This window comes from Aegilops tauschii, chromosome 3 (genome assembly GCF_002575655.3).
Source record: "Aegilops tauschii subsp. strangulata cultivar AL8/78 chromosome 3, Aet v6.0, whole genome shotgun sequence".
Classification (NCBI taxonomy): Eukaryota; Viridiplantae; Streptophyta; class Magnoliopsida; order Poales; family Poaceae; genus Aegilops; species Aegilops tauschii.
The window spans coordinates 381,598,874-381,625,071 of NC_053037.3; the positions used below are offsets into that span (position 1 = coordinate 381,598,874).

At 50.0% G+C, this 26,198-nt stretch overlaps 1 protein-coding gene across 1 annotated transcript in view; it reads right to left on the minus strand.

Moving 5' to 3' along the window:
- LOC109762769 (uncharacterized) overlaps window positions 1-25,976 on the minus strand; it is a 74,326-nt gene extending 48,350 nt beyond the window's left edge. The window contains exon 1 of the mRNA XM_073511880.1: window positions 25,913-25,976. Within this exon, the coding sequence (XP_073367981.1) occupies window positions 25,913-25,976 (64 nt within the window). The remainder of the gene's footprint in view (window positions 1-25,912) is intronic.
- Window positions 25,977-26,198: the final 222 nt, after the last annotated feature.

Consider the following 26,198-nt stretch of genomic DNA (forward strand, 5'->3'; position numbering starts at 1 on the left):
TCGGGGAAAGAAATCTCCTCAAAAACACGTTGCGAGAAGAAATAATTAAAACCAAACTAATAGCAGCAAAACTGCTCACAGAACAGGAACTAAAGAAAAATCGGATCCGTCGCACAAAATTTTTACGAACATGCTGCAACAAATAAATACAAGTACTGGGACAATAAATACATCGGAGGCGTTTACAAAGAAAACGGTAAAAAGACAGGGTCCTGAGAAAATGCCTCTGGCACTGGGGCACACTCCTCTTCTATCGGGGGAAGCGGGTTGACCAGTCGATGAATGCGCCCTTCTTGGTCAGGCCTCAGTGGTCTGCCAATAGCGATCCGAGGATTTAAATCAGCGAGGCTCTGGAGATAACCCATTACTCGCTGAGTTAAACGCTCCTGAGCGATGACGTACTGGGCAAGGTTGACCAGTACTGGATCTCTCTCAATGCGCCCACCGGGAAAAGATGCAACTTCTCCGGGTGCTGCACGACTCGGAAAATAATAGTATCCTCGCTCGCTGGCATAGGGTACTGCGAATCGAAGACGAGTGAGCGCCTCGTACGCAGCAGCTTCTATAGCCATATGCGGAGTCGGCATGGATTTCCCCACGAAGGAGACTTCCGTTGGATCTTGGTTTGGGTAGGCGGGAGGGATGTGCACCACTGCCCAATATTTCGAGGTGGACGGAGTGATCCTCGATTTGAGCAACTCGTACTGGGGTGTACGGGTGGCACTCATAGCACTGCAGGTAAAGTCCCACAATAACTTGACAAAACTGCCCGGGGTCGCGTCTGGGGTTCTCAGATAAATACTGGGGGTCGACATGGCAAGGAATGGCTGTGGGTGCTGCGCGCAAAGGTGAGGGGTGCTTGGCAAGGTCACGAAGTGGCCTTTATATAGCACCGGGGCTGGGATATCTACCGGGGTGAAGGGTAACTGACTGCCGATCCTGTACTCGGGTCAAAGCCACAGATATACACATCACATAAAGGTGACGCATTACTGTGGGCGCTGACGGGGTTGGTCTTGGCAGCTGTGCCCGAAAAATAAAAATGCAACTGTACGCCAACGTACACATGCATAGCTACTACTCCAAAAATAAGAGCGCTCAAACAGACAGCATGCAACGAAAGCGATACAAGGCCACACATTACAAAGCGTAGGAAAACTACGGCTCGATACAACTTTGAGCGACTTAGTCTACTTCGTTAATGTCTAAGTGGGCTGGCCTTGCGGACGCCGATGCTTCTCCACGGTTCTCACCGTCGGGATTCGTTGGTTGAGGCTGAGGTGCTGCAGGGTCGGGGAGATGGTGATGACCATCCCGGGGGTTGTTGGCCCAAATCCCGTTGGAATGGGTTTCCAAAAGGCGACGAAGCGCTTCTGGGGTCACCAAAGTGCTCTGGTTGAGGGCTGGCGCAGACCTCAAGGGATCGATCGGGTGTCCGAACAGCACGACTGGGTTGTCGGTGTCGGGCTCCGCTTCTCTTCTCGCCGGGGCTCGGCGAACCAGCTCTCCACGAGCTGCGATCAGATCAAGAGTGACCTGGTCGAACAGTTGCTCTAGTGCGCTTACATAGCGCACCAGATGCAACAGCGCAGGATCCGTCTCGTGGTCTCCGTTGGCAACTTGGGGCGGCCTACCATACCCGTTACGACTGGGGTAGTAGTAGAACGAGCGACAGTTAACTCTGGGCGACAAGTGCCGGAGTTGAACTATAGCTTCTCGGGCTGCCAGTTGGATGGCTTGTGGCTCGAAGGGGGTTGTCCTTCCAGTGAACCTGTAGGGGCGTTCTGGCGACAGACCCCTACCGTAGATGTGCACAGTGGCCCAATACTGACGGCTTTCACCGTACATGGGTCCTTGGTACACAACATACTCAGGAGGTTCTTCTAACGCATAGGCACGGCGGGTGAGGTTTGCGAGCATGGTCACAAAACCTCCAAGGTTGGTCGCTGTGGTCTCATTGTGAACAATGGGGCCAGGCATCATGGCTCGGTTTGGGGAAAAGAGGCTGTGTTGTGATTGAGGCTAGCGTGCCCTTTTATAGGGAAAGGGGATGGAGCCTTCCTCCGCACGCTTGCGATAGAGACGGGTTGGGTGTCGGTCACTGGCGCGTGATCGATGGGCTAGGCTGATAGGTTGGGCACCGTCCGCCGAAAAGGGCGTCGGGTCACTGTGGGGCTACCTTACGCGGGAAGCTTGACCGGGTTAAGCTAAGGTCTGATGGTTTGGGTTAACCTAGGTTTATTGACCTGGCTAAGATAGGATTAGCCAATGGTCAGCCTGGCTCTGATACCAAGTCTGTCACGACCGGATTTTTAGGATATCAATTCCCAGAAAAACGGCCTGTGTGCTCACCAGCCCCAGGATTTACTGTTAGCTGATGAGGCACCAACTTGATACAAGAATTCCAAGCAAGTACAAAAATATGTAGTACAAGACCATTTAGGCCTAGGAGTACAACATTTGGTTTGCTAGTGGTTGATGGCGGAAGCGGTCTGTGGTTCATCTGCGTCTATGGGACTCCATTTCCCACAAGAACAGCTGACCAGGATAACTCCTATCTTCGCGAGGCTGCAAACGTCAACGCGTAGGTTCCGAGGTTGTCACCACAGCGCTCATCTCCAAGCGAGGGATCTGGCCAAGACAATAGCCAGGGACAAGCCAGTGAGTACGTTTGAATGTACTCGCAAACATTAAGAACACGGGTATAACATATATCAAACATGCTCCGGGTTAATTAGATGATCACACGTCTGTCACGAAATATACGAAAGACCAAGATGCACACATATGGTTAAAAGTATACCAAAACAAATACTGGGTGCCAAACGAGTGTCTGAATGACTCCTCGAGCGGAAAATGCAGAATAGTAATACTGGTGCCAAACGAGTGTCTGAATGACTCCTCAAGCGGAAAATGCAGAATAGTAATACTGGTGCCAAACGAGTGTCTGAATGACTCCTCGAGCGGAAAATGCAGAAAATAATAATGCTGGTGCCAAACGAGTGTCTGAATGACTCCTCGAGCGGAAAAATTGCAGAAATAATAATACTGGTGCCAAACGAGTGTCGGAATGACTCCTCGAGCGGAAAATGTAGAAATAATAATGCCGCAGTCGGGCGTCGGGGCGACACCACATAAAGGGCTTATAAAAGATAAAAGAACAACAAGCATGCCGCAGTCGGGCGTCTGAGCGACACCACAAAAAGGGCTTATAAAAGAATAATCACGGTGAATATCCAGGAGGTAGAACCATCCCAGGGATACTCAATAAAAATACATGATATAAATGGTTAGTCCAAAATAATAAAGATCACACTTCATACGTGCCATAATCATAAACAATATATAGTACAGTCGTTTCTCCATCCAAAAACCGATAATTTAGTCGAGCCGTATCTCCATCCGAATACCGTTACTACGATCCAGTTAATCGTGTCTCCATTCCGAATACCGTTACAGAGTTCTAGTTAAATCGTTCTCCATCCGAATACCGTCCCTAGACTCAACTCAGACTGTGGTCCTTACTCAAGAACATGACTATCCAACAGGATATATCCTCTACAGAGGGAGTACCATTCTCCACGAGTAACGGGTTTACTTAGTCCCTCGGGACTAATTCCGTCTACAGTCTTTTAATTGAAAACACGCCTGACCTGCACACACCAGCTTAACTCACCAGTGTCTGGAATCACCCACGACACCGGTGTGCAAGAGAAGCTCACGAGGATGACCCAAATCATTAGTGTATCCATTGCTGACCACAAAACAACTCCAAAGTGCACTCATCCACGAGACCATATCGATACAAAAAGCTATCACATACTCCAAGTCCAAAGGTGTTGTGATCGTATCAAAACACCACAACAACAAAAAAAATATTATACCAGAGTTCAGAAATGCTTGCCTTCAAGAGTATGCAAAGGATGCACTTATTGGAAGCTTTCCTTTTCCCTCAAAAAATCCTATTTTGCAAAATACACAAATAACAAATATTTCAAACACAGTACCAAAACCTGTCTCAAATATTTTTGAAATAAATCTTAAAATAAACTAGATAAAATTTGAGAGAGGTAGGAAAAAGAATCAACTCATTTGGAGTTTTATTTTAAAAGTTATAGCCAGTCAAACCTTAGTCAAATTTCGGTTTTAATAAAAACAGAAAAAGGAAAACGCTGCGGAGAAGAATACATTTTCAAAACAGAAGAGACGTACTCCAGATCTTCGCGCTTTCATTAAAACAGAGAGAGTGGCCGCGTGGGTCACTGACAGTGGGTCCAGAGGGCCCACTAGTCAGGTTTGACCGTCTCTTCCCTCCTTCTCCTCTCTTCTGCCCGACGGGAGCGGGGCTCCGGCGATCGCCGTCGACGAACGGCAGCGCCTCACGGGCATCCAAGGGCGGGGATGGAACGGCTAGACCGAGGCGGTCCTTTGGGTGGTTGATGGGTCGTCGGAGGTGGAAGGAATCGCCGGCGGCGAGCTCCGCGGCGGGGAAAAGCTACGGTGGTGAAGTGACTTTGGTGCTCCGGTGGTCTCCGATCGAAGTTGAGTAGATGGGCAGCTCCGCAAGAACCATAGGAAGCTACTGGTGGCGCTAGCTGGGCGAAAGGGTGGCTGGTTGCGACGAATCGCACCGGAGTTTGGCGGCGGCCGAGCTGGCCGGAGTTGGGGAGGACGGCCCTCTCCGGTCAATCTACTGCTAGGGGAGTCTCACGGGAAGTGTCTGATGTCGTCTGAAGCCTGGAACGAGCTCGGGGACCCTTTATATAGGCGCTCGAGGTCGGGCCGTGGCGGCAGAAGATAGGATCGCCGGCGACAGCCGTTGCTGTAGTGGCAGGGCATCGTGGCGGCGACGAACGCGTTCCGACGAGCGGGAGGATAAGCACGGCCTGTGCTCCGGGGCAGCTGGCGTGCGCTGGTGGTTTGGGCGGCGCTGTCCGCGGCGGAATCTGCTGCCGACGCCGGCGTGCTGCCAAGGCGGCGCTGCAGGGTGCCAGGGGGAGCTTGGAGTGTACTGGAGAGAGGGCGAGTGCCTGGCGGGGTTCGGCAGACGAGCAGGGGTCAGAGATGGGACGCGACGAGGGCGGCAGTGCGGTGTGTCGGCGTAGTGCGCGCGCATGCAAAATGTGCGCTCTGGGCGCGCCCAGAGCACGCACGGCACCTGCTCGACGAAATGCCAGCACGCTCTAGAGCTCGAGGGTGGAGCTGGCACTGCACAGGATGGAGGTAGGGGTAGCAAGGCGCTTAGTGGACAAGGTTGATAGGCCAGGGGTTCAAGTCCACAATGTAAACCAGAGAGCTTGCCAAAATTACTGTGCACACCAGGTGTTCGACAGAATGCCAGATGCACTTAGGCAACTCTTGGAGTGGCCAAAATCTCCAGATCAGTGTCTCTTTAGATGCAGGAGATGGTGGTAAGGTTAGTTTGGCAAAAACGAAAAGTTGATAGTGCAAGTTGTGCAAAACTCCAGTTTTGGACAAAAAGAAAAAGGGTTTAAAGCATGCACTTCAAAACCTCCAATGAGCCCAATCTCCTGGACTTAAGAGTTTGGTAGGGAGGGCTACTAGTAGGAAAAAGCTCAAGGTTACTAGAGCAAGGAAAATAAGGTTGCAGTACAAATCACCAATTTGGACCAGAATGCAAAAGAGGCTGATCCACTCAAATTTTCCAAGGAACATCACTGGGTTTTTGCTTGAAGATGAATGGTATGCATCCACTGACATCTCCAAACACTTGGAAGAATTTTTAGAAGAATATTTAAAAGGGTTGTAGTGCAAAAGTGCCCACTGGACCAGATTGGAAAAGTTGGTGTAGAGCTCAAAATCTCCAATGGCCAGAAGGTATTTTTGCATAAAAGTGATGTGGAACCATCACATGACATCCCCAAATTTTGGTGGAAAATTTGAATGCATTTGCCAAATGTTTGTAGTGCAAATAGGCTCCAAATGCAAAAGAAATCATTTTATAAGAACAAAGTTTTGAGAAAGTAAATCTTGCAACATTTGAATCCACTGATAAATAATTGTTTTATTATAGAGAGAAATCAAGTCCAACAATACCTTTGATGGTTTTTCCCACAAGAGGTATAAATCCAAAATCACAAAAGGTAAAACTTGACAATTGGAAAAGTTTTATTTCCTGGCAGCATTTTAATCAATAAAAACAAGGCCAAAATTTTGGGTGTCACAGGTACCCCACTATCTATCTTAGGGTTCAGGGTGGGGGCGGTGGTCGCCGACGATGGTGGGGCGGTGGCGTGGGGATCGCCGGAGAAAAAGCTCGGCACGGGGGGGCCTTGAGGGATGGCCGGGGCGGCGATGGACCGGCGGTGGGGAGTGTTTTCGGGGCGGGCGGGGCGGCGCACCGCCGGCCGCAGGCGGCGGGGGGCGGCTGTTTGGCCGGTGGTTGCTGGCGGCTCAGGGGGTGGAGGTTGAAGATGAACTGCAGGCCCTTGATTTCGTATCCAACGACTGCAAAATCGACTAATCAGAGATGAAAAGTCAGTCGCTGACGTGTAGCCTCACCTCTAGTGCGTTCAATTTCGACAATAAAATTCAGTTTCGACAGCAAAATTCAGTTTCGACAGTTAAGTTCAGTTTCGACAGTTAAATTCAGTTTTGACAGTTAAGTTCAGAGATGAGCGGCTGATGTATACATCTAGCTCTTTGTGGTTATGTATTTTACGTCATCTATTGGAGATGCTATTAGAATTCCACTCAGGTTAACGTTGTCTCTCTTGTCCTGCTTCAGCCTCGGCGTCGTACAACTCACCGGAGTTGCTCCAACAACAAAACCCTCCATCACAGCGGAGAAGTACCTCGGGCTCCATCTCCAGACGCCTAAGATCTTAATCCCCTCCTCCGACAGCCAAGTCAGCCGGACCATCCTCACCGGCCAACCCAATCACACTGAGATCGACATGGCATCGCCAAAGAGGTTGTACACTTCTTGTCGTTTGACTTAATCCCACCATGCTTCTTTGCATCCTGTGATCTTCCAATTCTTGTGAACCAAACACCCAGATTGGTAGAAATCCTGTGTTTTTAAATTATCTGTTTTACACGTGCATTCCTATCCTAGTCCTGTCTATTTCCTATCCCTGCATTGTTAGAATCCTCAAATTCAAACAAGCCCTTACACAATTACTTCTATTACAGATATGTGTCAAAGAAAACCTTGTGTGGTTTGTCCTGCTCCTGCGGTGCTGTGTTCCACCCCAGCTCAGCTGCTCCAACGACGGAAGGGTTCACCACAGCAGGGATCCGCTCTCCAGACTGTCTTTCGCCGCCTCAGATCTTCTTCCCCGCCGCCGGCAGCCACGACAACTGCATTACCATCATCAACTGAGGAGATGGCCTTGAGGACTACACGAGTCCGCAAGAGAGGTCGCACTCTTCCGTGTCTGCTTACGTGATGCATTGCTTAATATGATGACATGCTACTTTATCATCGTGTTCACCTATTAGACTCCGACTCAGGTCCAAACTTATGCTGAAACTTGAGTTTTTAAATGGTTGTGGGGTACATATTGGGTCAACAATCAGTACTATCTGTCTACTATCTAGTTAATCTCGGGTGTCTACTATGAGTTTCATGTTGGGTGCAAACAAACATTAAAGGAGCCATTATCTATATTTTTTAACTAATGCTATTATCTACCTGCTATCATTTGTTTTGGGTCTATCCACAGTTTGCTACCATCACTCTGGATTTGTGCATGCACTCCTTACATAATCTCACTATGTTTTATTCCTATGCATGTCAGTTATTCTACACAATGGAACTGAACATGTAGAGAAAAAGAGACGAGCCTTGCGTGGCAATACATTTCATGCAGACGTCGCTCCATGGTGGGCGCAAAGGCAGCCCCCTTCACCCATTTCGAATCGTAATCAAGAGGAAGATAACTATTCTAAGGGGGATTCAGAAGCAGAAGACCACTCCTATTTACCCCATGAGGTCTTCGCTCTAACTTGGCATGCTGATGTTGGTAAAATCATGCATATGGTGCCTTGCATTGCTTGCTGTATACATCTAATATGTCCTCTGCTTAGTTTAGACATGCTTTGTGTCAATGCCATCTGTTTAGTTTCTTTATCGTATATGTGAATCATGCAATGCCATCTTGTTTACCAGGCATCATATATGTGAATTTTGCAATGCCACCCTGGTTAGCCAGTCATCTTATATGTGAATTATATCATGACATCATTTTTTATTACGTGTTAAATTTGTCAACAATTTTAGTACATTCAATTACTCTTCCTGTGCATCAGCCATTTAGCACGGTCATGGAAAAATCTGGAGTGGAAACAAGGTCTTCAGAGCAGACAATGCTATCTGGCGAAGCGCATGTCTTGCTAGTTACAGATAGCTCCTCAGAGGAGGATTCAGAGACAGATGACCAGTCCTATTCACCCCCCAAGGTGCATGCTCTAACTTGGCAGGGTTATGTTGCTCATATCGTGTGTATGGTATCTTGCATTGCTATGTCATTTGCTTAGTTTAGACATGCTTTGTGTGAATGCCACCTGTTTAGTGTCTAATTACCATATATGTGAATTATGCAATGCCATCTTGTTGCAAGACATTACATATGTGAATTATGCAATGCTATCTTGTTGCAAGGCATTATATATGTGAATTATGCAATGCCATGCTGTTTAGCCAAGTGTCATATATGTGAATTATATCATGCCGTCCTTTTTTTGTATTTCTTATTGCTTTTGTTGACAACTTTTGTATATTCAACTACTCTTCCTGTGCATCAACCATTTGAATTGGTGATGGAGAAATCTATAGTGAAAACAAGGTCTTCAGAGTAGACAATGCTACCTGGTGAAGCAGATATCTTGCTGGTTACAGATAGCTCTTCAGAGGAGGATTCAGAGGCAGATGACCAGTCCTATTATCCCCCTGAGGTGTATGCTCAAACTTGGCAGGGTTATATTACTCATATCATGCATATGTTGTATTGCAATGCTTAGTTTTTACATCATATACACGATATTGAATGCCATCTCCTTAGTTGACACATCATATATGCGATTGCCCTCTGCTCACTTCCATAGTATATAAATCATATATTTGAATTATATCATGCCATGATGTTTACATAGACAGCATGTATCTGAATTATGGCATGCCAACCCATTTTCTAAAGACATAATATAGTTATATCATCTCATCCTGTTCACACTTCACATAGTCATCATATTTTGAATTATGTCATTCTATCCATGAATTATATCATGCCATCATGTTTCCATCGACGGCATGTTTGTGATTTATGGCATGCCAACCACTTTAATAGACACATCGTATAGTTATATCATGTCATCATGTTTACATAGTCATCATATTTTGAAGTATGTCATTCTATCCTGTTTAGTTATCCATCATACATGTGAAATTGTGTCATGCTATCCTGTTTAATTAGCCATCATATATGTGAAATTATGTCCTGCTATTCTGTTTGGTTAGACAACATAAATGTGAATTATTTCATGCCCTGTTTTCTTCCCTACTATCCATTGCACCTATCTATCTTACAATGTCTGTACATTCAATTACTTTTCTTGTTTATCAGCCATTTCAATTGGAGGGGGTGATGGCAGTATCTGTGGGAGTAAAAACACGGTCTTCAGAAAAGATCGTGCTACCTGTCGATGGAGATAGAACCACGGCTGTACTTGCCCAAGAACCAGCCCCACCACACATAATCCAGACACACGCAGATTGTACCCCTACCTAGTTGGACAGAGAACCAGCTACACCCCTTCTAACCCCAACCCCAGCAGATAGTAACCCAGTTTCCGTTGACACAGCACCGTCTCCACCCCAGAGCACCCAAACACGAGCAGTTAGTAAGGCAACTGCAGTGCCCAAAGCACGAGGACCACCACTCCGAACCCCAAGTCAACGCTTAAAGCAGAAGAAGAATTGTTCTCAGGTCAGGTTCCGTAGCTATGTTCATACTACTTTGCTCTTGCATCACTGTATTTACTCATACCAACTAATTTCAAATTTGAAGGATGCAATTGAAACTCCAATGGCGCAACAGGTATGTTTTAAACCTGTTTCTTTAACGTGTTTGCTGTTGTAACTTGCTCTATGTTGATTTCAGTTTCAATTGAATGAACAGTTATATTCTTATGCCATGCACCTTAAGTGTTGTTATTGTTGTGTAGTTTCCCACACTTATATTCGGTCTAAGCTGTTTGTCTTAAATAGATATGATTCGAACGGTATCTATCTTGATTTGGCAACATAAACTAGAATGATATAGACCATATAGTGACCATACTACATAGATATATGTTTGTTTCATGATGTTATCCTGTCCACCTTACTACTGAACTGGTTTACCAAAATGAGTTTCATATACTACATTGTAAACCTGTGATGCATTTGTTTGTTTCTCTTTTAGAATGCGGATAAAATATTGGAGAAGAGTACCCCGTTATGCAATGGTACAGGAAGTAATGCAGATAAGGTTCAAGATAGTGAGACATCCCCGTTGGTCTCCAAGAAAGCTGATAAAAACTATATTGAAGACACTAAGACAACCCCAAAGTCCTCTCTTGATGTAGTGTTCGAGTTACTGGCTACTATTGCTGGCACCAGTCGAACTCGCTGCCTGAATCAGTTCGGCTTCTTGAGTCTCAACTTCAAGTTGAAAGACATCGATCAGATGTTATGCGACAGGAAGTCGAAGGACTGAGGAAGTCCCTGAAGAATTCAGATGCATACTTTCTGGTGCAACAGCAAGTGCTGGAGGATTTAGGCGCCAAACAAGAGAAAGTTAATAAGATTGCTAAGCATCTTGCCAGAATTATGGGTACCCAGGATATTGTTTCTTGAGCTCTTCTGAAGTGGTTTCAGCTCTGGACTTGTTTTGCTGCGGCGTTTATATGCTGCTTTGTTCCCTATATTTGCACTGGTGGCGAACTTTGATGCCGAGTGGATGTAATATGTGTAATAGCTGTGATAGCCTAGCGTAAGTTGCTTGCCTATTTATTTCCTTATTGTCTTGTTTATTTGTTTTCTTGTAGTTAGTGCAGTTCTTTTTCCGCGGTTTGCTAGTGGCTGCAATAACCTATTTTTTAAAACTAGGCCACATTAACTATGGGCTACATATTTACTGTAGTTAACATGGGCCTCCTACGGGCCGTAGAAACAATGGGCCTTCTAAGGTCCGTAGAAACAATGGGCCTTCTACAGGGCGTAGCAACCATGGGCCTTATACGGGCCGTTGACACAAAGGGCCTTCTACGGGTCGTATCATCAATGGGCCTTCTACGCGCCGTATGATCGGTTGGCCAAACATGGGCCAATAACAGACCACATTATGGCCGTAAATGGGTTAGAGTTGAAATCGTCCGTTCATGGGCCGACCATATCGGGCCGTCATTAATCGGCTGTATTTGATGACGCTATGAAAATGGCCCAACGTATTAACGGGCCACAAACGGGCCGACTGTAACCACGGGCTGAATTTGGCCCACAAGTAGAAAATGACAGTAACGGACCGAAAGTAAACGAATGCTGGAAATGAGCCCAAGAATAAATGGTCCCTGAGAAGGCTCAAAGATAACATGGGCTGGAAACGGCCCAACAGAATAATGGGCCATTAATGGGTATAAAGTGATACACTGTTCATTATGGGCCAGTTTTACCACGGGCCGTTAATGGGCCGAGGGTTACTAAGGGCCTCATATGGGCTGAAAGACGTCATGGGCCATACATGGGCTGGAATTTAAAATGGACTGGAATTATATTGGACGGCCCAGATGACGCTACTGGGCCTAATTCAGATAGGCCGTAAACGGGCCCTGGGTTAGCGGGCTGTAAATGGGCTATATGCGAACGGGCCATTAACAGGCTTGTCGTGGGCCGGACCGCCACCTTTTGACCAAGTCAAACGGGCCAGCCTTTTCACAGGAATGGGCCTCTATTGGGCCGTGCCACGTGTTGACGTATCATAGGCGCTTTGGGTCCAATGAGTGGATGACATCTGTCCCAACGGCGAGCCGACACGTATTCCCTCCAGCCAATGATGATTTTACACGTGGAAAATCCCCATTGGTCGGGGCTATTAACGGGTTATCGGATCCAAAACCGGACCCGATAGCTTAACGGCGTACCGTTACGGTGGATGCCACGTGTCGGTCACCCTTGACGAAAGCACTTCTGTGACGCGCGATTTATCGTCATGGAAGAGGACACTTCCGTGATGATAATTTTGGTAATGTCATGGAACACTTCTACGACAGCACAGGTATGACTATCTTGATTCTGTCATAAAATTGTCATGGATGTACATGCATGACAGAAAACGTGACCTAGTGTGACAAACACATATCATCACGGAAGTGTATTTTTTTGTAGTGTATGGATTATATCGGTGATATAAGACATGCTGAAATTAGAGTACAATAGGTATAATTCAAAAATAAAATATGAATTGGTTAGCAATAATACTTAAAGTAGTGATTTGTTTTATTATACTAACGGATCTCACAAGGGTTTTGTTAACTTTTGTATGATTGAAGTTTTCAAGTTTTGGGTGAGATCATGATGGATGAAGGAATAAGGAGTGGCAAGAGCCTAAGCTTGGGGATGCCCGAGGCACCCCAAGGTAATATTCAAGGACTGCCAAGCAACTAAGCTTGGAGGCATCCCCTCTTTCTTCTAACGACCATCGGTAATTTTACATGGAGCTATATTTTTATTCATCGCATGATATGCGCATATTCTTGGAGCGTCTTTTATTTTTATTTTTACTTTTTCTTTTATGCACCATGCTGGTATGAGATAATCCTTGGTTGATTTATAGAATTCTCTTTGCACTTCACTTATATCTTTTGAGTATGGCTTTATAGAATGCTTCATGTGCTTCACTTATATCATTTGAAGTTTGGATTGCCCATTTCTTTACATATAGAAAACCGCCATTTGTAGAATGCTCTTTTGCTTCACTTATATTTGTTAGAGCGTGGGCATATCTTTTATAGAAAGAATTAAACTCTCTTGCTTCACTTATATCTATTTAGAGAATCAACAGGAATTGGTCATTCACATGGTTAGTCATAAAATCCTACATAAAACTTGTAGATCACTGAATATGATATGTTTGATTCCTTACAATAGTTTTGCGATATAAAGATGGTGATATTAGAGTCATGCTAGTGAGTAACTGTGCATTGGTATAAATACTTGTGTTAAGGTTTGTGATTACCGAAGCATGCACGTATGGTGTACCGTTACGTAATGATGTCAGAGCATGATTTTTTTATTGTCTTCCTTATGAGTGGCGGTCGGGGACGAGCGATTGTCTTTTCCTACCAATCTATCCCCCTAGGAGCATGCGTATTAGTACTTTGCTTTGATCACTAATAAATTTTCGCAATAAGTATGTGAGTTCTTTATGACTAATGTTGAGTCCATGGATTATACGCACTCTCACCCTTCCACCATTGCTAGCCTCTCTAGTACCGGTGCATTAAACCCACCATATACCCTTCCTCAAAACTGCCACCATACCTACCTATTATGGCATTTCCATATCCATTCCGAGATATATTGCCATGCATCTTCCACCGTTCCGTTTATTATGACACGCACCATCATTGTCATATTGCTTTGCATGATCGTAGGATAGCTAGCATAATGTTTTGATGGCTTGTCCCTTTTTTGATGTTATTGCTACGCTAGATCATTGCACATCCCGGTACACCACCGGAGGCATTCATATAGAATCATATCTTTGTTCTAGTATCGAATTGTAATTCTTTAGTTGTAAGTAAATAAAAGTGTGATGAGCATCATTATTAGAGCATTGCCCCATGTGAGGACAGGATGATGGAAGCTATGATTCTGTCACAAGTTGGGATGAGTCTCCGGACATGGAAAAATAAAAGTGGCCAAAGAAGCCCCCCAAAAAGAGGCCAAAGATCCCAAAACAAAAAAAACTGAGAGAAAAAGAGAGAAGGGACAATGTTACTATCCTTTTCCACACTTGTGCTTCAAAGAATAGCACCATGTTCTTCATGATAGAGAGTCTCCTATTTTATCACTTTCATATACTAGTGGGAATTTTCATTATAGAACTTGGCTTGTATATTCCAATGATGGGCTTCCTTAAATTGCCCTAGGTCTTCGTGAGCAAGCAAGTTGGATGCACACCCACTTCGTTTTCTTTTGAGCTTTCATACACTTATAGCTCTAGTGCATCCTTTGCATGGCAATCCCTACTCACGTGCATTGATATCGGTTGATGGGCATCTCCATAGCCCATTAATTTGCCTAGTTGATGTGAGACTTTCTCCATTTTTTGTCTTCTCCTCACAACCACCTTCTATTCCACCAACAGTGCTATATCCATGGCTCATGGTCATGTATTGTGTCGGTGGAGAACGACACCTATGGGATCACAAGAATCCCTACTACGGTTGCCGGGGCGCGGGGTCGTGAGAAGAGCAGGATTAACAGTCAACACAAGGATCGTTTTACCCAGGTTCGGGCCGCGAGGATGCGTAATACCCTAGTCCTGCTTTGGTGGATGTATTGAGTGTTCTTGAGCTAGCTACGGGGTGCAACTTGCCCAAAAGAGCCGAATCCCTCTCCAGTACGCCATGGGCCTCCTTTTATAGTCGAAAGGGGCTGCCACAGTGGCACACAGGAGGTGGAAAGGCATACAGTGCCGCGAGCTTATCGCCCGTGTTACAGGACAAGACGCATTTAATGCATAGCTTAGGTGTCCCTTAGCTTTATCGGGGACGGGAACGAGGCCCGTCCCGTCCGTTGCTGCCTCGCCTTGCTTCGACACGCGCCCAGGCCAGCGATGCATGCGGCGCCATGTAAGCAGGCAGGCAGCTGAGGTGGCGCGGTGGTAGGGTCTTCACGAAGATCTGCATGCCACCACGCAGGTGCTTGCTGAGTTGGCATAGAGGCCGCCTGTCGCCACGCAGGTGCCTGCCCAGCTGGTTGAGCTAGCAGCTGCTTGGGGACGGCGGTGGAGTCTTGGTCGACGCGGGCCTGGCTGTGGTCCCGCTGACGCCCTCGACAAGTGCCTTGCCGGGGGCCCGGCAAGGGTCTTGCCGTGGCGTTGCAGTCGTCCCCGGCAAGGCGCTTGCCGGGGGTCTTGTGGATCTCCTCGGCAAGGATCCCGCCAGGGGCCGCTGTCTTCTGGTTCTCATCTGATCTCACATCTCCATGGTCTTGACAAAGATCTGCATGCCACCACGGAGGTGCCTCCCGAGCCCTGGTTCCAATGTAGTTGGTTGGGTTGGAATCCGCGGGCTCAAGGGTGGCTCACTCCGTTGGCGTCGGGCGTGCCGCCCCGGCAAGGCTCTTGTCGGGGCTGCCGAGGCTGCCCCGGAAAGGGTCTTGCCGGGGGAGTCTGTTTCGCCCTTCTGTCCTTTGTGTTCTTGGTCTTGGCATTGCCTTGGCCGTCTTGTGCTTCGGCTTCTCTCCGGCTTCCCTCCTTTGCCCTACTACGTGCGGCCGTGGCGCGCGGCTCTGACTGCCCGTGCACAAGTAAAGGGGTCAAAAGGAGAGCCCCTACTTTTGTACACCGACAGGAGCCCCCAGCGTGGGCCACACATAAGCGCGACGCGTTGTTGGGCCAGGGCCAAAAAGGTGCGCGGGCAGGCGGGGCGGATTTCCACCGAGTAACTCTTCGTCCGCTGCGCTTCCCCACGACCCGCGTTGAACACGCGACGTGGGGGGGGGGGGTCGTGCGTGACGTCGGTGGCATGCGTGGGGTGGTTCTCGCACGCATGCGTCACATCGCAGTTAATGGGAAAGGAGGCGGCCTACGCTTTCCCCTAAAAGGGAATAACCGCGGGCGCGCTGCTCACTTTACCCCCTTCCCTACGTCTTCTCCAATCTCAGAGCCGCCGCCCCCTTTCTTCCTCCTTCTCGAGCTCTCGCCTTCGCTCGCCGCCGTTGCGTCTCCGCCGTCTTCTGTCTCTTGCTCCCCCCAGCCGCCATGGCGCCTAAATCCACCAAGGGCAAGGGAGTGGCCAAGGACGCCGGAGCGACAGAGCCACCGGAGAGTGCGTTGGTGGCGCAGCGGATGCAACTCGCCTACTTCCCCTTGACGGTCGACGTCTTCAAGCTCTGAGAGACCTTCAAACCCCTGTGGGGGGTGAAGACGGGGGGAGAGACGACGGGGCATCCAGCCACGCGCGTCATCCCCGCCAATTGCGCCGAGGCCGCTTCAAATCGGTACCCTTTCTTTGTTGACTACTTCTCCTGCGGGCTCTGTCCCCCCTTCTCCGATTTCTTCAACGATGTCATGCACACCTACGGCTTCCATCTTTTGGATTTTACTCCGAATGCCGTGGAGTGCATGGCTCTTTTCGCGCACCTCTGCGAGGGCTTCGCCGGGGTGCATCCCAACACGGCGCTCTTCCGCCACTACTTCTTCCCTCGAATCCAACCGGGGGCGCCATTTCCGGTTGTGTCGCCTGGATCCCACGGGCCAAGGGGGCATACCCGGAGAGCGCCATGAAGGAGAGGTGGGAAGAATGGCGGGGCCGGTGGTGCTGGATTGAAGACAAGGACCCGCCGAACTTTTGCCGGGTCCGCGACGCGCCGCCGGTTCGCCGGGGCGACTGGAGCGACGTTGATGCCGATGATGCGAAGCTCACGGTCGCCACCACCAGGATCCTTCGCCTTACCGAGGCCGGGGCTCACCCTTGAGATGATCGGGGTGGATTTCATCCGCCGCCGGATCGCTCCGCTGCATAACAATGGGAGGCCGGCCTGGCTCTTCACGAACGCCGCCGACATCATGAGGCTTCGCCCCGGCCTCGACCACAACTTCATGGTGATGGGGCACGCCCATTTCTGCCAGCGGCTCTTCTAGCTCGACATGAACCGCGACGGCGAGGTCGAGCGGACCGGCAAGCCCGCGAGGGCCGCCGCGAAGGCCGGCAAGGTCTCCAAGGGGCCCTTGTTCAAGTGGCCGGCAGGAGTGGTCCCGCTGAGCAACAACTCGCGTCGGACTAACATCATGCCGAACTTCAACGCGCACGGCCTTGACCCGAGCTGGGTCGAGCCGGAGGAAATTCAAGTGCAGGAGTTCTTCGACACCTTGCATGAGGGGTACGTCACCGCCGAGGCACGGCTCGTCCAGGACACCACCCAGGCGAAGCTGGACTACATCGCCGCCAGGGCGATGGAGGAAAAGTTTGCCGAGGAGGCCGGCAGTGCCAGTGGCGTGGAGGACAAGGACGCGAAGGAAGCGGAGGAGAAGGAGCTCGCCCAGTGGGCAGAGGCCGCTGGGGAGGTCAGCAGCGCCGGCCCGGGGCTCCTCTCGTCGAGGAGGCGGTCGACAAGTCATCGGAGGAGGAGGCCGAGGCTGTTGACCCTCCGATCACGGGGAGAGGGCGAGTCCTGCGGCGGGCCACTTCTGGCGAACTGGTACGGCCCGTCAAGTCCGCGCAGCGGCCAAAGTCTCCGGAGGAGTCCTCGCGTCAGACGAGGGGCGCGGCGGTGAAGAAGGTGGTGAAGGCCGCGGTGGCGAAGAAGAAAGCATCTGCCTCCTCTTCATCCAAGCGTGCGTAGACTCCGCCCCCTCCCCTCCTCCGGCAGACGTCGACGCGGAGGTCACCTTTGACTTTGGGTCCCTCAGCCCAATGAGGAAGAGGAAGGCAACAGAGGAGGAGGTGGATGACGAGTAAGTATCTTGCTCCTTTCTGTCATCTCCGTCTCCTCAATTTGTGCCGCTTGTCTTGACTTGTTTTCATCTTTGCAGGGATGCGGAGACGCTGGCCCAGAGGGTGAAGAGGGACAAAGCCTCGGGGGGGGGCGGCCAGCCCCCGGTGGGTACTTCGAGGGCACCACTGGTGGTGTTGAGCAGCTCAGACAGCAGCCCCCGGTACAGCCCCCAGGGTAATTTCATCGCTCACCCCTCGTCAACATGTGTTGGGGGCATGATCTCTTGGTGCTGACCTTGCCGTGGTCGCAGGAGGAGGACAGCAGCAGGAGGATCCACAGAGGACTACCCCCAACACGCCGCCCCGAGGGGCGTCCCCGGGAAGGGCGCCAAGCACCGAGCCCATGCGCATGGAGGAGGAGGAGCAGAACTCGGGCACCGGTGGCTTCGCCTCGATGCCCAATGTTGGCGGGGAGGGTACCTCTGCTTCCCAGCCCGGCGCTGGTAAGCCGTTCGCCTTTCGTCCCTGTTCTTTTTCTTTCCTTGCTGGCTCTTGGTCTTGGCTTTGTCTCATCCCCTTCTTGGTATCCAAATCGTCCGTCGGCGGACCAGGAGGACATAGACGCCGTCATCGAGGATGTTGCCAAGGACGCTGCGGCAGAGGCTGAAAAGATCGCTGCCGAGGAGACCGCCAAGGGTGCTGCCGAAGACGCCGCCAAGGGGCCTGCCGGGGAGGCCGCCACCGAGGAGGAGGTGGTCGATGACCAGCCTTCCTCCTCCGCTGCCTCCGGCTCCGGCAGGTATCTGAGGGTGACCGACGACCTCTTCGTCCACCTCCCAGGGGCGTCCAGCTCCAGGGCGCCCATCGAGGGAGAGGTGTTCGACGAAGAGGTGCTTGCCGCCGCCAGGTTCGAGGTCATCGACGAGCCGAGCGCCGGTGGTGACGGCTCTCAGGAGGAGCGGCTTCTCCAGGCCATGGGCGCCAATTTCCGGAAGCACCAGGCGCTCCACCGCGCCTGCCTGGACAAGGCCAAGTCCAGGATGGCAACGGTGGACAAGGCGGAGGCGGACCTTAAGGTGCGCGTCACCGAGGCGCAGACTTGGTTCCGCCAAGCTAGCGAAGAGCTGAAGGCCGCCCAGGGCGAGCTGGCCAAGCGCGACGTGGAGCTCACCATGAAGCTGGCCAACATCAAGAAGGCCCAGGAGACGGCGGAGAGCTTGGCCGCCGCAGCCGAGGCCGCTCGGACTCAGCACCAGGCCGCGCTGAACTCCCAGGAGGAGGATCTTGCCAAATGCGAGGCGGATATCGATGCCAAACTCCGCACCAATGACGAGGAGGTGGAGAAACTTGTCGTGCAGCGGACCCAAGAGCTGGAGCAGAGGCACAGGGAGGCGCTCGATGCCCAGGCTCTGGTTCACGCTAGCAAGGTGAAGGAGCTGGAGGTGGAGCGGGACGAGCTGAAGGGCCAGGCCCTGAAGCTATCCTAGGAGAAGGACATGCTCAACGGCGCCCTGACGGAGGCGCAGGGCACGGCCGTCAGCAGGGCCGGGGAACTCTCCGAGGCCAACAAATCCATCAAAGACATCAGGCTGAAGCTGGAGGGTCTCGAGGGGATGCTGTCGGAGAGCAAGGCCCGGGAGGAGATCCTGGCCAAGGATCTGGAGGCCGAGAAGCTGCAGCAGAAGAACGAAGCCGCCAGCCACAAGGATTTTGTGGAGGGCGAGAATCGCTGGATCAGCCGCCTCGGGGACGTCACCGGTAGGATCACCACACAGCTGGCTACCATGGGGATGCCAAATGTGAGGTAAGCCCCAGAGCGCAGCGGGACCACCAACGCCAAGCTGACCCTGTTCTTCGAGGGTGTTCTCGAGGCACTGGAGCAGTTCCACTCCAACAGGGCGGCTTTACTGGCCAACGAGAACCGAAGGCTCTGCCGGGGTGCCATGACCAAGGTCCTTACCAAGGTGGTGTACTTGAACCCCACCCTTGAGTTCGATGCCGCGCTGGAGAGCTTGCCGGAGGGTACTGACCTCACGCCGCTCAAGGAGCGTATCGAGCCCATCATCAGCCTCATCGACGGAATTCAAAGGCTGGAGGGCCAGCGCCGGGATTAGGCACCCCGTTTCTTATCGCCACTGCAGGTTCATGACCAGGACAATTTCTATCTTTAGTTAGAACCGCGGCAACAATTTGATGTAATATAACTCTGCAGTACTTTTGATACAATGCATGTTATTTTCCACCCTACGTTAACCGGGTAGGCTTGCCGGCGCATAAACCCAGGGCGGCGTCTTGAGGACGGATCCCCATTGGCCTGCCGGGCATGCTTGCTGCCGGGCAAACCACCTTACCACCCTTAACGCGGCCGCCTGAACTGTCGAGATTGACTCGAGTCAGAATCGAGAGCGTTGCCAAGTGTGGAAGGCTACCCTGCCACTCTCGACGCAGCCGCTTGAGCTGTTGAGCGGACTCGAAACAGAACAAGGGCGTTGCCCATTGTGGGAGGGCCCCTTTGCGTGTAGGTTCTCCATACATAGGCAGGTTCTCCGAGGACACTAACCCTATGTATAAAAAGAAATTGCTCAAGGCTCTGGATGACTTAGCTTTTCTGTTGGCGCGCTGGCGTCCTTCGCGCTTGCAGGCGGCACCATTTTCTCCTAGTCGTCTTCTTCTTTAGAAGCCATGGCGATGAAGAACTGCTAGGCTAACTGCTAGACCAGATTCTCACAACTGCGCCCCCTACCTGGCGCGCCAAATATGTCGGTGGAGAACGACACCTATGGGATCACAAGAATCCCTACTACGGTTGCCGAGGCACGGGGTCGTGAGAAAATCAGGATTAACAGTCAACACAAGGATCGTTTAACCCTGGTTCGGGCCGTGAGGATGCGTAATACCCTAGTCCTGCTTTGGTGGATGTATTGAGTGTTCTTGAGCTAGCTACGGGGTGCAACTTGCCCAAAAGAGCCGAATCCCTCTCCAGTATGCCATGGGCCTCCTTTTATAGTGGAAAGGGGTTGCCACAGTGGCACACAGGAGGTGGAAAGGTAAACAGTGTTGCGAGCTTATCTCCCGTGTTACAGGACAAGACGCATTTAATGCGTAGCTTAGGTGTCCCTTAGTTTTATCAGGGACGGGATCGAGGCCCGTCCGTCCGTTGCCGCCTCGCCTTGCTTCGACACGCGCCCAGGCCAGCGATGCATGCAGCGCCATGTAGGCAGGCAGGCAGCTGAGGTGGCGCGGTGGTAGGGTCTTCACGAAGATCTGCATGCCACCACGCAGGTGCTTGCTGAGTTGGCGTAGAGGCCGCCCATCGCCACGCAGGTGCCTGCCCAGCTGGTTGAGCTAGCAGCTGCTTGGGGACGGCGGTGGAGTCTTGGTCGACGCGGTCCTGGCTGTGGCCCCGCTGGCACCCTCGGCAAGGGCCTTGCCGTGGCGTTGCAGTTGTCCCTGGCAAGGCGCTTGCCGGGGGTCTTGTGGTTCTCCTCGGCAAGGATCCCGCTGAGGGCCGCCGTCTTCTAGTTCTCATCTGATCTCACATCTCCATGGTCTTGACAAAGATCTGCATGCCACTACGGAGGAGCCTTCCGAGCCCTGGTTCCAATGTAGTTGTTTGGGTTGGAATCCGCGGGCTCAAGGGTGGCTCACTCCGTTGGCGCCGGGCGTGCCGCCCCGGCAAGGCTCTTGTCGGGGCTGCCGAGGCTGCCCCAGCAAGGGTCTTGCCGGGGGAGTCTGTTTCGCCCTTCTGTCCTTTGTGTTCTTGGTCTTGGCGTTGCCTTGGCCATCTTGTGCTTCGGCTTCTCTCCGGCTTCCCTCCTTTGCCCTGCTACGTGCGGCCATGGCGCGCAGCTCTGACTGCCCGTGCACAAGTAAAGGGGTCAAAAGGAGAGCCCCTACTTTTGTACACCGACATATTGCGTGAAAGTTCAAAAAATTGAGAACATCAAAAGTATGAAACAATTGCTTGGCTTGCCATTGGGGTTGCGCATGAGAAAATACTTTGTGTGATGAAGATCGAGCATAGCCAGACTATATGATATTGTAGGGATAACTTTCTTTTAGCCATGATATTTTGAAAAGACATGATTGCTTTATTAATATGCTTGAAGTATTATTGTATTTATGTCAAATTATAGACTATTGCTTTGAATCACTCGTGTCTTAGTATTCATGCACATATGAGATTATATGATCAAGATTATGCTAGATAGCATTCCACATCAAAAATTATCTTTTTTACATTTACCTACTCGAGGACGAGCAGGAATTAAGCTTGGGGATGCTGGTACGTCTCTGTCATATCTATAACTTTTGATTGTCTCATGCCAATATTCTCCAACTTTCATATACTTTTGGCAACTTTTTATATTATTTTTGGGACTAATATATTGATTCACTGCCCAGTACCAGTTCCTGTTTGTTGCATGTTTTTTTGTTTCGCAGAATATCCATACCAAACGGAGTCCAAACGTGATAAAAACTTACGAATATTTTTTATTGTGATTTGTGAGATGATGCCCGAGGGGGCCATGATACGTCTCCATCGTATCTACTTTTCCTAACGCTTGTCCTCTTGTTTTGGACTCTAATTTGCATGATTTGAATGAAACTAACCCGGACTGACGCAGTTTTCAGCAGAACTACCATGGTATTGTTTTTGTTCGGATTGTAACAATACTTTTTGGAGATTTATTTCAGAATAAAAGAAAAATACTGGAGCCAAGAACCACCGAAGGGGGCCCCCTAGGTGAGCACAACCCACCAAGGAGCGCCCCCCCTCCAAGCGCACCTAGGTGGGTTGTGCCCACCTGGTGGCCACGCAGACCCTGATTCCGACTCTACAAATACCTAAGAAAATATTATCGCATTTCACGAGACAGAGCCGCTGCCACCTCCTGTTCTTCATTGGGGTGCCACATCTGGAGTCCGTTTGGGGCTCCGTAGAGGGAGATCTTCGATCTTCGTCATCACCAACCCTTATCCATCGCCAATTCCATGATGCTCCCAACCGGGAGTGAGTAATTCCTTCGTAGGCTTGTTGGTCGGTGAGGAGTTGGATGAGATTCATCATGTAATCGAGTTAGTTTTGTTAGAGCTTGATCCCTAGTATCCATTATGTTTTGAGATTGATGTTGTTATGACTTTGCCATTCTTAATGCTTGTCACTTCGGGCCTGGGTTCTATGATTTCAAATCCGAACCATTTATGTTATCACCATTATATCTATGTTCTTGATCCGATCTTGCAAGTCATATCCACCTACTACGTATTATGGTCCGTAAACCCGGGAGTGACAATAGTCGGGATACTTTCCAGTGATGACCGTAGTTTGAGGAGTTCATGTATTCACTATGTGTTTATGCTTTGTTCTGATTCTCTATTAAAAGGAGGCCTTAATATCCCTTAGTTTCCATATGGACCCTGCTGCCATGGGAGGGTAGGACAAAAGATGTCATGCAAGTTCTTTCCATAAGCACGTATGACTATTTACGGAATACATGCCTACATTATATTTATGAACTGGAGCTAGTTTTGTATCGCCCTAGGTTATGGCTGTTAATTGTATGATGAATATCATCCAATGAGTTCACCGATCCAATGCCTATGAATTTTCAACATATTGTTCTTGCTAAGTTACTACTGCTGCTGTTACTGTTTCACTTGCTACAAAATCATTGCTATGATTGTTACCATTACTATTGCTGCTACTACTATTATCAAAACTATCATATTTATTGTGCTACTAATCATATGCTACAGATTTTTGATCTCCAAGTGTGGCTCAATTGACAACTCAACTGCTAATACTTGCAAATATTCTTTGGCTCCCCTTGTGCCGAATCAATAAATTATGGTTGAATACTGTACCCTCGAAAACTGTTGCGACTCCCTATACTTGTGGGTTATCAAGACCTTTTTTTGGCGCCGTTGCCGGGGAGCATAGCTATATTTGTTGAGTCACTTGGGATTATTATCTATTTATCATTATGAAGAATCTGAAAGATACCAAGACTAAGATTTTTCCCTCTAAGACAAGGGGAGGTAAGGAATGATACGTCTCCAACGTATCTACTTTTCCTAACGCTTTTCCTCTTGTTTTGGACTCTAATTTGCATGATTTGAAAGAAACTAACCCTGGACTAACGTTGTTTTGAGCAGAACTACCATGGTGTTGTTTTTGTGAAGAAAATAAAAGTTCTCGGAATGGAACAAAACTTTGTGAGGATTTTTTATACAATAAATAAGAATTTCTGGAGGCAAGATCCACTGAGGGGGGCACCTGGGTGGGCACAACCGACCAGGGCGCGCCCCCCTCCCGACGCGCCTAGGTGGGTTGTCCCCACCTGAGGGAGTCCTGGATTAGGGGGTCCTTGGGCGTCCGGGCTATGCAACATGAGCCGGACTAATGGGCCGCGAAGGTACAAGATAGAAGACTTTCCCCCGTGTCCGGATGGGACTCTGCTTTGCGTGGATGGCAAGTTTGGCGTTCGGATATGAAGATTCCTTTATCTGTAAACCGACTCTGTACAACCCTAGGCCCCTCCGGTGTCTATATAAACCGGTGGGTTTAGTCCGCAGAGGCAATGATAATCATACATGCTAGACATCTAGGGTTTAGCCATTACGATCTCGAGGTAGATCAAATCTTGTAACCCCTATACTCATCAAAGTCAATCAAGCAGGACGTAGGGTATTACCTCCATTAAGAGGGCCCAAACCTGGGTAAACATCGTGTCCCTGCCTCTTGTTACCTTCGATCCTTAGACGCACAGTTCGGGACCCCCGTACCTGAGATCCGCCGGTTTTTACATCGACAGTTGTCCCCACCTGGTGGCCCCGTAGACCCTGAAACCGATGCTATAAAATCCTATTTTTCCAGAAAAAATCAAAGAGAAAGAATTATTGCGATCCACGAGACGGTGCCGCAGTCACCTCCTGTTTTTCATCGGGAGGCCAGAGCTGGAGTCCGTTTGGGGCTCCGGAGAGGGGGGTCTTCATTCTTCGTCATCACCAACCCTTCTCCATCGCCAATTCCATGATGCTCCCCAGCGGGAGTGAGTAATTCCTTCATAGGCTCGCTGGTCGGTAAGGAGTTGGATGGGATTCATCATGTAATCGAGTTAGTTTTGTTAGGGCCTGAACCCTAGTATCCACTATGTTCCAAGATTGATGTTGCTATGACTTTGCCATGCTTAACGCTTGTCACTTTGGGCCCGGGTGCCATGAATTCAGATCTGAACCGTTTATGTTATCACCATTATATCCATGTTCTAGATCCGATCTTGCAAGTTATAGTCACCTAGTACGTGTTATGATCCGGCAACCCCGGAGTGACAATAGTCGGGACCACTCCCGGTGATGACTGTAGTTTGAGGATTTCATGTATTCACCATGTGTTAATGCTTTGTTTCGGGTCACTATTAAAAGGAGGCCTTAATATCCCTTAGTTTCCAATAGGACCCCGCTGCCACGGGAGGGTAGGACAAAACATGTCATGCAAGTTCTTCCCATAAGCACGTATGACTATTTACGGAATAGATGCCTACATTATATTGATGAACTGGAGATAGTGCCGTATGACCCTAGGTTATAACTGTCTCATGAGGAATATCATGCAACAAGTCACTGATCCAATGCCTACGAATTTATCTTATATTGTTCTTGTTAAGTTACTACTGCTATTGTTACTATTGCACTTGTTACAAAATCACTGCTATCATTGTTACCGTTTGTCGGTGTACAAAAGAAGGGGTTCCTTTTTGCATCCCTTTACTTGTGCTCGGGCAGTCGCAGCCCCACGCCCCTGGCCACGCTTGGCAGAGCAGAGGAAGCAAAGGCACAAGACGACCAGACCAACGCCAAGCCTGAAACACAAAGAGCAGAAGGGCGAGGTGGACTCCCCCGGCAAGGCCCTTGCCGGGATGCCTTGCTGGAGCAACTTGCCCAACGCCAGCAGGGCTGCCACCCTTGAGCCTGAGGGTTCCGATGCCCTCAACCACATTGGAACCTAGGCTCGGGAGGCGCCTCTGTGGTGGCTTGCAGATCTTTGTGAAGACCAAGAACGTCCAAGATCAAATGAGAATCAGAAGACGAAGATCCTTGGCAAGATCCTTGCCAAGGATACCCACAAGACCCCCGGCAAGCCCCTTGCCGGGGACGACCACGACACCACGGCAAGACCCTTGCCGGGGCCCCGGCAAGATTCTTGCTGAAGACATCCGCAGGGCCGCGGCCAAGCCCACACCTGTCAAAGCTCCGCCGCCGTTCCCATGCAGCTGCCAGCCGACCAGCCAGGCGAACACCTGCATGGCGATGTGCGGACTCTACGCCAACTCAACAAGCATCTGCGTGGCACTACGACCGCGCCAACTCAGCAGCCAGCCAGCCAGCATGGCACTACAGGGCTCGTCACTTCGGATGCGCGTCGAGGCCAGGCGAGGCAGCGACAGCTGGGATGAGCTTCCTCGCCGTCCGCGATAAAGCCAGAAGGGCACGTCGGCAGCGCATTAAATGCGTTTTGTCCTACCGTG